We start from the raw sequence: 15,930 nt of genomic DNA, 5'->3' as shown, positions 1-15,930 counted from the left end.
GCTTTGCGATTCTATCCTCTAGTTTTTCAATAATGAATAAGCATCCCGAATGGCAATAGACAAATTTGAATATTGAAAAAATTGTGAATACATAAAACAATACCTTCTTTCGACACATTAAGTATTTAACATTGTTTATGATCACTACAAATTTCCATGTGAGCTTCCGGGTTCATTACATCCAAAAACTTGTTCCAGTATCTTGTTTCTTTCCAGTTCTTGTGAATATTTTCCTCTAGATCTATTGAGATGTCCTCAGCTTATCCTGAAACATTGTGTAATACTAATGTTGTTCGAATCAACATGGAAACTTGTCTTCGATTTTGTTTTTTTTTTTCATCCAGTGCACAATGGTCCACGAGATGCATTTAAGTGGAAATTGACATTTAGAGCTTGACAGTTATTCTCTAGACAAAAACTATCTTCAACAAAGTTGTTACATATGATAGAGCGCTCATTTTCATGTTGCCAAAAAAAGGATGACCAACATTTTCGATGAAATAAAAAATCTATCTTATCTCTATAGATAGAGCAAACATAGTTCGATAATGTTGTAGTTCCAGTTATTTAAAACATCTCTGTAGAACAATGATTTTTTCTATCTCTTGAAATAACCAATATAGCGCCTTTTTCCTTATTTGCGTTGGGGTCACCATTAAAAAAATGTTTTTTGCTCTAACTTTTATATAACAAATTATACAAACTATACATACAAACTGTCTCCGAAAGACTTTTAGAACATACTGTTACAAACATTTTGCGATGCAGAACTTGTCAATATCTCAACTTCACTCAAAGTCATTGATATTTCATCCCAAAAAATGCGTTCCCTACAATTGTTTGTCATTCTTTCTGGGGCAAACATAAACAAAGTTTTTTGGCATTCGAAAGAACAGAGTTCACTCTACATTATGTGTGATTTTCAAAACTATGTTATTTTTCGTGTTTGAGTATGTTAAAATTGAAATCATGGGTTTTGGATGAAAAACCATCAATAACTTTGAGTAGGATTAAGATATTGACAAGTTCTGCACCGCAAAATGTTGATCTTGATAAGCTCTAAAAGTCGTACGAAGACAGCTTTGATGTAGAATTTGAAATATAAAAGTTAGAGCAAAAAACCCGCTTTTTCATGGTCACCCTAATGCAACTTAGGAAAAAAGCGCTAAATCGATTATATTGAAAGATAGAAAATAGTTTTGTTCTACAAAGTTGATTTAAATAATTGGGGCTGCAATACTGTCGAACTATGTTTATCACTATTTATAAAGAATAAATATCTCCCACAAAGTTGTTTTTTTTTTAACTAAGTTGCATTGGAGCAACCATGAAAAAAAACGGTTATTTTACTCTAACTTTAATATTTAAAATTCTACATCAAAATTGTCTTCGTACGACTTTTAGAGCTTATCAAACCAACATTTTGCGATGCACAATTTGTCAATGTCTTAATCCTGCTCAAAGTTATTGATGGGTTTTCACCCAAAAACTCATGATTTCAATTTTAATTTACTCAAAAACAAAAAACAAATTATAGGAGGTTGTGTTCAAGACACGACCGCATTGTTGACGCAGAACTACGCTGTGGTTTTATTCAAGTCGCTTGTTTATAACTGCGGATATTATTTTATAATGCAACGAAAATTTTAATATAACCATTCTACCGGTTTGGTCGCCCTGAAATGTTTTTTTTTAGTGTAGAATAATTTACGATAATTGTTTGATGATTCATTCTTGTGCACGCAGAACAATACATGCTCCAGATAAGCGCAGCTGTCATCCATAGTGGAGAAAGTTTTGCTAATGGCAAGCGAAACCAAATCACATACAATATTCCAGAACGGTATTTACTTTCTTGTGCTCCCGTGGCCGAGTGGTTAGCGTCATAACTAACATGCCGGGTGTTCGGGTTCGATTCCCGTTCTGGTCGGGGGAATTTTTCGTCAAAGAAATTTCCTCCGACTTGCACTGTGATCACGCGTATTGTAGAGCTTGCCATTCAGAATGCATTCAAGGCGTGTTATTTGGCATAGAAATCTCAACTAAGTACTAATAAAAAATGACGCAAGTAATACTACGCTGAGACGGCGAAGTTCCTCTAGGAACGTTAGTGCCATTGAAGAAGAAGAAGAAGATTTACTTTCTTGGTGACTAAATAAACGAAATAACCTCTATCAACCTCGAAAAGAGTAGCACTGCTTCTTTATGATCAAGATTAGCGCAAATGCAATCCTAGGTGAAAGCAGTTTTGCGACAGGCACGCGTGCCCAAATAAATTAGTTGAAAGCAGTTTTGCGACTGGAACGCGTGGCACGCTTAATAACTTAATATAACTTATTGAATAACTTGGTATTCTCCAAATATATCTTTGGTGCACAACCTTAACACCTTAACAAAACAAACAATGTTAACTGCTTGAAAAAAGGCTGAATATTTGCCTCAGCAGACATTCATTACTAATACCCTAGCGTAAATAATTCCCTCCCGCTATCTCCCCTCCTTGTTTATAATTATCATTACGACTGCTTAATTTGCAACATCAAACAATCATCAATCATAGCATAAAAAATTAGGCGATTGTTGCATCGTTACAGGGCCAATGCACACGGGAGCAGATACAAATGGGGTATCAGCGTAGCGAAGATGCACTATTTTCACGTACGGGCTAAGAAGCACTTACGTACGCACATAAATATCCATATATCGATGGCTTGAATCAACTAAATATACACACACTTATCTCCGTTTTGCGCTCTTCTCAACAGAAGCCCTTTCTGTTAATATTGCTAGTCTAGATTAGCTTAGTTGTCATCCTTTGTGGAGAGAGTTTTCCTACCGTCATGCGAAACCAAATCATTGACAAAATTTCAGAACATTTATTTTCTTGGTGTGCTGACGATAGCCAACTTGATGATTCCCCACACAATTGTGTAGCTCAGAACCTTAATGCAGTGGCGTCAGTTTGTTGCAATGATTGCAATGCAAGAGACATCAACGAGTGGGCAATTTGGTCGCGTCCACAACTCAATCCAAAACGAATACATGTGATGACGTAAAACAAGGAAGAACAAGCGATATTCATTGCTTTGAATACAGAACGAGACTGAAAGATTGCCGTCCTTCCTTGCTTGAGACTTTAAACTTCTTCAGTTCATTCGTCTCTAACCTTCAAACAGGCCCTTGGAAAACTATACTTTATTCATCACCCTCCACCCCCATTGCCTTGAGAATGGCATTCGATCCCTCGCCGTCCAGCTTGCCCAGCAACGATGTTGTTCAGTCGATTTCCTCACGAAGAATGAAAGTTTCGTCGATATGTTGCACGTTATTGACAACTTACATGTTCGGGAAAGCACACAAACGGACAGAACAAATGTATGAGGAAATGGGAATGCTTCCAATTTTCATCAATTTAAACCATATACTGACTACGGTATTGTTATGTATAGCAAATTAAACAAATCTTAGAGAATGTCCGATTCGTTTGGTATGTAAATCGTTTAAATCCGCTCGCGGCAAAATTAGTTATTAACGTTAACTTTATTTCATAAAAACGTGACCTGTTTTCTGATTTGGCACCCTTAATGGAAGACTTCCTTTTTATGGCGAAGAATTTAAATAAAATCATCAAAAGTGGCAGAAAATACTAGTCGGAATGTTGGAAAAATACTGCCATACAAATGAAACACAAATTTCTGCATAACTCGAGAACTAATCAAGCAAATGGAGCCAAATTTGGCATCTGAAGGTTTTAGGAGGTAAGAAACGTTTCTATGGTGAGCAACGCTCCTCCCCCTCTCGAAGGTGAGGGGCGGGGGAGTTGCTGCCATACAAATGAAACACAAATTTCTGCATAACTCTAAAACTAATCAAGAAAATGGAGCCAAATTTGGCATATGAGGCTTTAGGGGGCAATAAACGTTTCTACAATAAATAGACACTTGTCCCCCCTCTCGAAGGGGAGGGGGCTGCCATACAAATGAAACACAAATTTCTGCATAACTCGAAACCCAATCAAGCAAATGGAGCCAAATTTGACATGTGAAGGTTTTAGGGGGCAAGAATCGTTTCTATAGTGAACAGACACTCCTCCTCCTCTCCCCTACAGAAGTTTGAGCAAGACGAGTTATCTAGAAGATAATATTTTTCCTCAGCTTTGAAATCAGTTTAACAAAAAAAACAACTGATTTTACTCACAGATATAAATCCAAAAAACTATTTTCTTACATTATCAAAAGAGAAGCCAATACTCAGTCTTCCGCCACAGAGCCGATACGGTCCCGACTAGGCCCTTGCAGCCAATTGGTCCACCAGAGCATGAGTCCAACCGCCAGCCTAGTTTTGAATAGACAATGAGTGCCCCCATCCAGAGATGTCGAGAAATTTTCCTTCACGAAAAAACCCTAGACCGGCCCTCACAAAACTTTTACTTTATATCCTTTATATCTGTGCGACGCACGCTAGGCTCAAACTTTTGTAGACTACTTTTATTTTTTTAAACTACTACAAAAGAAAACAACAAAATAAACAATAAAAATAGTCCATATTTATTCTTTTGAAGTACAACGAGTTTTGTGAAGCACATGACAAGAAATTAGGTGTTCTCAGTTCATTCGCGTTTCTAGTGTTATATCTATGAAAATCACTTCCTGTTTCAACTCGATCACTCAAAATTGATCTTTGTTCGAAAATGGAAATTGATTTTAATGTGATAAATCTCACTCCTATAGCTTCTTCTATCTATATAAATAAAAATGGATCGCTGAATGTTGATGTTGATAAGAGCAAAACTCGAGGAAGGAATTGTCCGATTTAGGACTGTCTTTATTCTATCATATTTACTGTATCAAACATTTATTCCATGTAACGGAGAAGCATGTTATTTGAGGGGCTTAGAATGCAAGGGGTGTAAGTGACTTGATCGATTTCTCTTCATCAACTTTTTCTTCAGTTAATAACTCAACTGCAAAAACGTTCCAATTTGCTATAGCATCCGATGGATGAGGCTCTGACCTGTCTTCCGCATTGTCAAATACAGCTGGGAATGTATTTGCAGTTAAGTTATGACCAAGGCGCTTGTATAAATGTATAACTGTTATATATAGAGGCGCCTTGGTTATGACCAAAAGAGAAACTCGATGTTTCATTCTAAGCCTGTCATTTGCAATTGGTTGGGAAATCTAGAACGAGAATTATGTCTGAGAATAATCCCCTAATAATAATATCATAATGACGAGTTTTGGTAGAAGTACTAGGAGTTTTATAGTAAAAGGTAATTTTAAAGGGTAGATTAGAAGCTCAATCAATGAATAGTTCTGCGATTGGACCCATGATCGTGCGCTTAGTAAGAAAACGTGAATGTGATAACGAAAAATAAATTTTAAGCGGGAAGAAGTTTGCCGGGTCAGCTAGTTATATCTAAAGTTCAATATCAGATTTCCGAAATCTGTAACAAAAATCTAAAATTGGAAGTTTCAAATTGGAAACCACAAATCAGAATGTAAAATCCGAGTTTTCAGATCCACAATTTGTGAAAATATAAAATATTTATCTGTTATTCCCCGTTTCAGATTTCGATTATGTCCCCTTTTTCTTTTCCCTTTTTTTGAGCTAATCCAGAAGTGTTAATAACAATATCAAACCCCCATCAAAGTAGGTCATCCATGCTGTCCCGCTTCACTAAAGGCTTGTCACTTTCATTCAGCACACAAAACTCGGCTTCCAGGAGAACCAAACCAACTTCACCCCCCAACCACCGGTTGCCGTTTGTTTTGACTCCCGTTGCACAGCCGAGCGCATTCCCGTTTCGTTGCGCGGCATTCCGCGCGTTCCCATGGGAGTCCGGATCTCGTTTGTTTGGGCGTTGTAAATCAGAGTGAAAATTTTCCCACCTTCCCGAACCGGCCCCAAGTAAGCTTTGTGAATCAACTGCCGGCAGGGACCATCCCCGAGCTCGCAAAAAAAATGGATCAGATTGTCGAGGAAAGCGGAGAGGATTCCCAGGCGCCGGAGTCCACCTTTGAGGATGACCTCATTCCGAAGGAAATCTCGGACGAATTTTTCGAGGAGATGTGTGCCAAGGCGAATCTGGTATATAGGGAAAAATGGGTTGTCCTGAATGTGTCCCGATTGAAATGGGTTACCTTTTTTTTTGCAGACAGTGAAAGATCTCCAGGGGAACCAGCAGTACCTGTTGGCGGAGGATTTTCAGAAGTTGCTACTAACGTGTCAGCAGTTGCGCCAGCAGTTGCTCGACGAACAGGAAAAGATACAGAAGATGCAGGGAGAGGTTTCAGCTGCAGCGGGCCGAGTGGCACTGGCCATTTCGATCTCACAGCGGGATCAGGACACGATTCAAACGCTGCGTTCGGAAATCGAAGAGGCTTGGAAGCGGGCAGATGCTGCCCAAAAGAGGGATCAGAATGCTCAGGAAGCGATGGACCAGATGCGGGAGAAGCTCGAGAAGATGACAGCCGAATCGGATCGACACGGTGACAAGGAGGATGAGTGAGATGACGTTTTATTTGGTTGGATATCTGCAGAAAACAGTGAACTATTTTCAGAGTGGGAGCTGCGATGGGAAAACACAAGGAAACACTTCTGCGGGAGCGCGATCGATTGTCTGTGGAGGTGGATGAGCTCAATCGGCGCTTGAATATCCAGCGCATCTACACCGAAGAGCTGGAGAACAAATGCACCGATACGGAGGAAAAGGTCAAGGAAATGTACAAAACGCTGGACGAGACATCGAATGAGGCCTTCCGCAACAAGCGTATGCTGGAAAATCTCCAAGTGCAACATGCCGAGGTGTCGGACGAACTGGCACTGAAGACGGAAGAAGCCAAACAGTTTAAGACCCAAGCTGAAGCGAACCATAAGACAACGGTCCACCAGGGTCTGCAGATGGCAGCCATTCGCACCAGCTTGGAGCGGTTGACTACGAGCAACAATCTGTTGCAGGTGAAGCTTGCGAAGGCGCAAGGCGATTTCGAAAATATGGTGCAGTTGAAGGAGAAAGTTACGAACGAGCTGAACACCAAGGTCAACATACTGAAATTGAAGGAAGATGAAAATAACAAGTTCCGCCTGGAGAACGCTAAGCTAGCAAAGAGCAAGGAGCTGCTGCAGAAACGAATATTGGCGGTGGAGACAGCGAAAAGTGCCTTGGACCTGGAAGTGTCAAAGCTTAAGTAAGTGACGGGTGGATCGACAGATCGGAATGTTCGCTTAATTTCAAATTCACCATTCTAGAAATATTATCGTTACCTTTGAGAAGGAGCGTGACGCCACGAAGAAGGCCTTTGACATGTCGAAGAAGCAGATGGACGCAATCATGCGCGAACGTGACCTCGCCCGGAAGGATTTGGCGAAAGCTAATAGTGCGTAGAGCTCCAAATCTGTTGGAGGAGACTCCATCTAATGCCTTTCCTTCTTTTTCCAGAGAACATCTCCGACCTGATGGAGCAGATAATGCTGCTGGAGAAGCAGCAGAAAACGCTCGATAATGAAATCAAGGGTCATATGGCTGCGGCCCAGAAGCAGAGCATGATCATGATGAAGATCGAGAAGGATCGCGATCGGAACGCGGAAGAGGTCCAGAATCTGAGCGACAAGATCGATACGATGAACGAGGATCTGCTGTACAGGCAGAACCAAATTGTGGAACTACGCGAGAAGCTGAAGGAGACCGAGTCGAAGCTATTTCAGTGCCAGGCTTCGCTGGAGGTCACCCGAAGTGAGAGGAACATCTTCGAACGTGATCTCGGAACCTGTATGAAAGAAAACGAAGGAATCAAGGAACGAATGAAGAATGCTGTACATTCGGTAGACCAGCTAAAGGATGAGAATAACACGAGGGTGGCCGAGCTTTTCAAGGCCAACAAAACGATCGACAAGATCGAGAAGGAGAAACAATCGTTGAAGATGGAGGTGCAGAACATTTCAACGACACTGCAGCACACAAAATCTGAGCTGAGCGAGAAGATTATGGAAAATTCTCGGTTGAATAAGACTCTGACGGAGGATGCCGCAAGTATGATACGGCTGAAGAAACAGCTTGACGGTACAATAAACGAGAAGGACTTGATCAAGGCACAACTGACGCAGCGAGTAGACGAGATAAACACTCTGACCGAGAAGTTAAGCATGGTTAGCATGGCGCTGGATCGGGGCGAGAGTCAGTACCGTGATCGCCTGGATGACATACGCCTGTTGAAGATCGAAATTAGTAATCTAAGATCGCAGCGGAATTTGCTCACGAGGGGACTGGCGAACACTGCCGATATGCGACAGGAAGTGTTGCAGCTACACAGAGTTCTGAACCAGGAACGAGTCAAGGCGAAGGCCCTGGAGGACGAAATGCTCACTCCTATGAACGTTCATCGCTGGCGGAAGCTGACAGGAAAAGATCCTGAGAAAATGGACCTCATAGTCAAGGTTCAAACGCTTCAGCGGCGAGTGCTATACCAGTCGGTGGCCGTTTCCGAGCAGGAGAAAACGATCGATGAGTCGAAAAAAATGTACGGGGAACTAAAACAGGTAGCAGAAAAACTGCCCCATCAAAAGATGAAGGAACAACTCTGCGTCACGCAGAGATCGCTCACTGCTAGAACCAAAAAACTCAAGGCACTCGCAGCGGAGATTAGAATCAAGGAAAGCGACTGCAAGAGTCAAGAATGCATGGTTGAAGAACTGAAGAAATCTCTGCTGGAAACCAAAAAAGAATTGGTCAAGGAGGTAAGGTTCAATTCTTGTGAAATTTTCTGATATTACAACCGTTCTGTTTTTTCAGAAACGGGAGAAGAACAAGCTGGCGGATACAGTGCGAAGTGCGTTGGCTTCAGGGGGAGGCAGAAAAATCCAATCTCATCACGGCGAGGTCATAGTGATTCACCAGAGAGGTAGTCAAAGTGCCGGCTATCGCATGATGGGATCTGGATTCAAAGTGTCCTGCTAAATTTCGTAACTTTGCTAGCTATATGACGCGCGTTGTTTGTTTTCACAATTCAAATAGACTCATACTCTAATATATTGCTTTGCTTCGCACCCTTCAAAAAAACATCAAACTCAAAAACCCGTCCTCTTTGAATCCACACGGCGTGCGTTCGAGGTGTGATAAATAAATATTCCAAATTTGAGAAGAAAAAAAAAGATCGCCGTGTTTGTGGTTCGCCGTTTATGTCCGTATTATGTCGCGCATTATGATTGATTCTTTTGGTTCACCATCATCACGACAAAAAGACCGGCCGATTTCCTTCAAATCAACCGGTATTGATAATGAGTCTCGCAGCCAGAAAACCGGGTGACCGCCAAACCGTGCCGAGCGGTGGAAGGTCTCAATGTCAACACTGAGAGTTATTTGAAGTTTGTTTTTTTATTTATCGTTTATCGGTCTTGCTAGCCCCACACAAGGTCTAATTTTATCTTTCTCCTGTCCCCGTGTCCGAAGATGATGAGGCCGCTCGGAACTAAATCAATACGGCAGAGCTTGTCATTGGCGCTGCGGTTAGTTTCGGCACGTTGGCAGCTCTCATTACGGAGTTATTTACATAATGAACACGTTTCAGTGAGGAAACCTCAGATGATCAGGCACTTGAGTCATACGAAGTATTTTGAATTATTGCACTACACTCTGACGTTAATATGATTAGTTTGATTTAATAGTATTCTATCGCTCATTCGGGGTTTGAGCTTCGCAGGAACGGGGAAAGATAACTTCTCTTATCCTTTTTGACATTCCGATTTCAATGTCCAATGCTACCGAATTAGAAGAAATACTATCAGAATAGCAAAGCAGACAATTTTTTATGATATTTGTAGCAGATTTTCCGTGGAGATCAAGAAATGAGAAATGAGATTCGATTTGAATGATCCGACGCTCAAGGCTGCTGTTCTGTTAAATCCTAGAAACTATTCCAATTTATCTCATATCGTGCCGAGTGTTCGAAAAATCTTACAGTAACTTTGATAATTTTTCGTGGCTTTGAGAAGCAACCATATGCAGCCATTCCATGCCAACTCGATAGAGTGGTTCTCAGATTTTCGTGAAAAGTAGTAGTTTTGTTCTTTATCGCAAAATATTAGACCCGTATTTTTTTTTTCCATTAGAGTCCCATTTCCATTTTAGGGCGGTCCGAAAAATCAATTTTTTCCACTTTTTTTCAAAAAATAACTTTTTTTCAAAAATAACTTTTGAACTACTGGACCGATTTCGATGATCGACATATCAAATTAAAGCCAATTAGCTAGTCGTTTACACTTTACACACTTTTACACTAGCAAAAAAATAGAGTTTTGTTTTTGTAATTATTGATTGTATTGTTTTTAACTGTTTACACGGTTTTGGACTAGCGGGCGCTATATGTTTTTATATTTTTTCTAACAAGCTGAAATTTGTTTACATAACATATCCAAAGTCAGAGAGACGTTTTTGAGTTATGACTATTCAGAGGTAACCGATGGTTTGGAAGAAAAACAATAATTCCCCCTTTTTTCCACCACAAAAATTCATAACTTTTGAATTACTGGACCGATTCAGATTTTCGACAGATCATATTGAAGCTAATGAGTTAGTTTCCTTTGAGACAATAATACATTTGCGAAAAATTTGAATTTTCGATTTTGTAATTATTGATTGTGTTAGTTTTTCATGGTTAAAGATAGAGAGTGCTGTATTTTTTTTATTATTTTTCAAAGTTAAAATGTTTTCAGTATTCGTTCAGTATTCCTAAGCGACTAAACTAGATCTATATGACTAGAATCTAATCTTTCCCCAAGTGTGATTTTTTTTTCAAAGAAGACCAGTTTATTGTCTTCAATTTTATATGTCGAACATCTGAATCGATTCGGTAGTTCAAAAGTTTGTGAATTCTCGAAAAAAACAATTTCTGGTAAACTAAGTAAAACTGAAAAAAAGGTAAAATGGGTAAAATGGGTAAAACTTTTAAAAAATCATAACTCCAAAACGAAAAAATGCCTCTCGTATTTTTGGATAATGTATGTAAATGTGTAAAAGCTCCCTCCAGTCCAAAGCCATGACAACAGTAAAACACAAATACAATCGATAATTACAAAAACCAAATCCAAATTTTTGGCAAGTAAAATATTTTTTCGAAAAAGACTAGCTAATTGGCTTTAATTTGATATGTCGACCATCTGTATCGGTTAAGTAGTTCAAAAGACATGACTTTTTGGAAAAAGTAATTTTCAGAAAAAATGTTTCTGCGGACCACCTTAAAATGGAAATTAGCACCCTGGAGGACCTTGAAAGAGTAACACGGACCATCAACGATGGATTTTCTTTGTACAAAGCATTGAAAGTATTTGAAAATACTCGAACAACAGTGAAGAGATTCATGCAAAATTCGACGGCCGCATCCGAAGAATCAATTAGAACCGTTTTTTTCATCTCAGCAGGAACTGGAGATGGTCAATCATATTCTTGCAGGTCGAGAATATGATATTCAATTGCTGCATGTGTTGGTAGCTAATAGCGGTATGTGAATTTTGTCAAACAGAATTCTGAAATCCACAATGAACCATTACATTTACATCTGATTTGGAAGAGCATATCCAAACACCGGAATATTGCATGCACATTCAATTAGAATCCTCTTTCGAAACCCATGCTAAACTACGTTATCAAATCATTCAGATGATTTGGGCTTCAGAATGAGCTTCTGTGATTCATATATCATAAAAACTTCAAGGACAACCCATGGTCCTTGGCACACTCTTGCACATAATTTTTGGTGACTCGGAAACAACTACACTGAGAGAAATAATTAGTAAATATAACGAATTTTTTGGTAAATACTACAAATCTATAGTCATTTTCGACCGTACTAATAAACACATATGTCAAGCAGAACCATGATTCGGAAGCCCAATATCGGCTACATTTTCTCGCCGAAAATGCACGTATCAGAATTATATCCTTATTATACCTCCGTATTGCCTTATGGGAACAATGAAAATGGTTAATACGCGCTTTTCTCACCAATTTTCAGATATGACAATATCCAAGCTTACTAATGTTATCGAGTAAAATATACTAATCTCTGGTAGGGATGCGGGTTTGTTGACAATATGTACAAAAAATTTGTACATTCTACTAATTTTGCATTACCAAATGTATTTAGTAGTTTTCGACCGAGGATTTTTCTAAGGGTAGAGAAACCGTTCACGAACGGTACGAAAGAACTAGTTCGCTGAAAAGAGTAAACGAGCGGTCGTTCTTTTTCAAAGAACGGTAGTTCTCCCCACGAACTGATTGCGAGCGAACGGTTTGTGAGCGAACGGAACGAACTGATTCCGTAAGAACGGTTTGCGAGTGAACTGTTTGAGAGTGAACTGTTTGAGAGTGAACTGTTTGTGAACGAACTGTTTGCGAGTGAACTGTATGGCAAAGAACTGATTGAGAGTGAACTGTTTGGGAACGAACTGTTTGAGAACGAAGTGTTTGCGGCCGAACTGTTTGCGAACAAACTAGTGCAGCTGAACTGATTTGCGCTGGACGGAATGGATAAATATAACGAGAACGCTTGTAAAGAAAATGAAACGATTTGTCATTTATGAGCAAAATGCATGAAACTCATGGTTTATTTTGTTAATGTATACTCAATTTTGGGTTAAAAATTCAATTAGATTTTCGTAGTTTTAAAAGCAAAACTATATATTTTCAATTTCATGTATTTTTTTAATTCCGCGTAACAATCATATACTTTCTGATTATCAGAAAAAATCTGGGGGAAGCTGGGGCTATTCATGGATTAGGTAAACATAAAATATTATAGTGAGGGCATGTTGAGAAAAAAGTTTTTTCGTTGCTTTCAATTCATTGTTTGGCCTATTGCGTGTACGTGTTATCGTGATTGTTTGTATGATTGTTTGTATGATTGATTTTTAGTGAAAATCGCTGCTGATTTTTTGCCTGAATGAAAATTATAAAATATGATCTTACATGGAACCTGTGTGTTGTCCAAAAAGAGAATATGGAAAATTGCACATATGTTGTGCGCATCAAATTATTACATAAACTTTTGTCGATCGATAAACATATTTTCACATACAGTTTGCGACTTTTAAAGAAGCAGCTTATCTTTCCCCACTAAATTTCAAAAATATAAATCCCATACGTACACTATCCAATCCAACGATATCAATTACTAGCTGCGACTTTGATGTTGGGTTCCTGCTAACATTCTATGTTGTTCTTAATACCGCTGAACGAAAGAGCGAAAGAACGGTTCAAAAGAACTGATTCACTTAGATGAACGGTTAGTGAGTGAACCGTTCATCAAAGTGAACTGTTTTGCCCATCTCTAGAAACAACCCAAAATCTCCTGTACTCGTACAGAACAGAAATCATCATCTCTGGGGTGTTTAGTTTAGCATTAGCATCGAGCAAGTTGCACAATATCGTAGGTGGTACGAATTCAGAACTGTCAATTTAAGAGCTAGCCTCCATCCTTTGCTGATGATTGGTAATACATATTTCTTGAATGTAATACAAATCTCTTAAATAAAGGCATGCTTTCTCTGACAGTTAGGAATTCTTCTGGTCACCTCCTTCCAATTGCTAAATAAAGGGAAGGAATGTTAGTCCGACATTTACTTAAGAGAGATGCAGAGAACTCTACGACCTCTCATAAATGTCTCGAGAATGTAGGAGTGTGTTAGTAGGGGAGGATACATGCAGCCGGTGTTTGGTGTAGCTTAAGCTTGAGCTTGAGTAGACTGTACACTTTGTAGTTGCTCTCTGTGTTTGACCTGAACCAGCGAAAATGCACAAAGAACACAACGACTGACGCTTGGGAGTAGCGAAGCATTCTCATTGTACAAGTTTCGGTGATTCGAACTTTAAATAGGCAATAACGACGCCGGCCACGTCCTTACAGTCACCAGGGGAATAGAAAGAATGTTAGTATGATATTCGCCGCCCGAAGGGCAGAAGGGTCGCCTCTATAGTGTGGTTTCCAAGCGATTATCAAGGGAGGGATAGTTGTTTTTTTTTATTCTTTATTATAGAGACTTTGAGTCGTAGGCTAGTTCATCTCTCAGGGATAGTTGTTAGTGGGAAGATTCACTGTGGTGAGTGATGTGATTAGGAGTTAATCAATTTCTTTCTTTTTTCTTTCTTTTCTATTACTATTACTATTACTATTACTATTACTTACTATTACTTAGCACATAAAATTTTATTGTCCAAAAATCATCTCTTTTATTATATCATATATTTGGTAGTGTGAAGCTTGATATAATGATTAAACATTATTGATTGAGAGAAAACAAGTGTAGCTCAGTGTACAATATGACTTTTTCTATTTAAACCGTGTCGGTTCGTAAATATTAAGCGATTTGCCTTGGTGGTCCAAATTTCCTCCACTTACCCTACAGTTACGTGATAGCTGTATTTGTTATCGTTCGTTGATCCTTCTGAATATATTTACACCCATCATCCCCACAATGGGCCTGACCACATGGTTAGGCCCAATGTCTTGGCAGCTACGGTGCCACTGCATCCTTGTTTGATATTTCGCGGAATTGCTATTTGTAAATTTTATAGACCAATTTTCTCCCGGCTTTTGCAATGGTCTCGGTCTTTTTTAACCCATATCGTACCGAGTGTTCGAAAAATCGAAAAGCAATTAAGAAAATTTGTCATGACTTTGGGAAACATCCATATGGTAATGGTTTCGCATCAAATGATGGCCTAGTTAATTCGCTACCACCTTGGGTAGGGCGGAGTTAGTTGGTCCACTTTGCGGCGCACCAGAGATGCCAGGTTTGAAGACATTTGATTTTGTGAAGACATTTTGAAGACATTATGAAATATGTGAAGACATTTCAGTATGATAGCGTACGTGGATTTCTAAAAAATGTAGGGCTTTAGTCTCAGCGAACGAAGCGGTCTGAATACGTATTCACCCCTATTCTGTATTTCGATCGACTTGATAAAATTCCATTCTGTATTCCTTTCGAGTTGTTTTTGCATATCGTTCGATCTGCTTCTCTTCGAACATTAAATGGGCAAACCATTCGGAATAGGGAATACAAAATTATATCTCGAACGAAATGCGAATCCGGCGGAATACAGAATAGGGGTATCTAGAAGACATTAGTTCATTTGCGCTCGAAAATTCGAATGATTGTGACATTTCTTTTTTTATTCAAATCGTTTATTTTTACAGGCTCAGTTACATAAGATTAAAGGAGCCGAACCCCTTACTGTATTATTACTAGAATATATACATTCTAGTAATAATACATATTTTTCCTTAATTCTAATGTTAATAACGTAGAAAACCGATTACTCGCGGTCGACTCGAGTTTAGAAGGGTGACATATTTTCTTCAGGAAAAGGAGGGGATATGAGGATATGTTGACAATGTTCACACTCACACTCTCAATCACACTCATCACACTCAATTCTTAATCCTATCTTATATCTAATATGTATTTACATTTCATCTAATTCTTAAGGAGGGATCCGATCTCTCACAAAGGAAAAGGAAAAGGAGAAAATAAGGATATAAGGACAATCACACACGAAGATCGGTAGCTTCAAGGAAAACATATATTTGGGACATGTAGTCAAGGTCTAACCGAGCCAACACGTCTCTCACCGGCACCATAGGCTGTCTTCCTCGGGCCCGAAGGGTGTCTTCTAAATTCGATCTGGCGACAAGATACAGCTCGCACGATCAAACAACGTGCTCGATGTCGTGGTAACCTTGGCCACAGATTGTGACATTGCATCTCTATTATTTTGGGCCTATACTATACAACAGATTAACCTAGATATTTCAAACGATAACTTCACAAATCGAAAATTTTCCAAATACATAGCTTTTCAACAACTAGTTTCATGGATATGGTTTGAGTTACAACCAAAACTTCGAAGCTGAAATAAACAAATTGAGTTATCAC

At 39.2% G+C, this 15,930-nt stretch overlaps 1 protein-coding gene across 1 annotated transcript; it reads left to right on the top strand.

Moving 5' to 3' along the window:
* Window positions 1–3,640: 3,640 nt before the first annotated feature.
* LOC129764279 (cilia- and flagella-associated protein 58) lies at window positions 3,641–9,126 on the top strand. The gene is made up of 7 exons (XM_055763202.1): window positions 3,641–3,758; window positions 5,705–6,090; window positions 6,158–6,507; window positions 6,564–7,190; window positions 7,252–7,379; window positions 7,442–8,736; window positions 8,792–9,126. Exons 2-7 carry the CDS (start codon window positions 5,965–5,967, stop codon window positions 8,954–8,956), a joined length of 2,691 nt encoding a protein of 896 aa, XP_055619177.1. The 5' UTR covers window positions 3,641–3,758; window positions 5,705–5,964; the 3' UTR covers window positions 8,957–9,126.
* Window positions 9,127–15,930: the final 6,804 nt, after the last annotated feature.

Source organism: Toxorhynchites rutilus, chromosome 1, assembly GCF_029784135.1.
Source record: "Toxorhynchites rutilus septentrionalis strain SRP chromosome 1, ASM2978413v1, whole genome shotgun sequence".
Taxonomy (NCBI): Eukaryota; Metazoa; Arthropoda; class Insecta; order Diptera; family Culicidae; genus Toxorhynchites; species Toxorhynchites rutilus.
The sequence above is the reverse complement of the archived record's forward strand: the minus strand, read 5'-3'. Positions and strand labels throughout refer to the sequence as shown.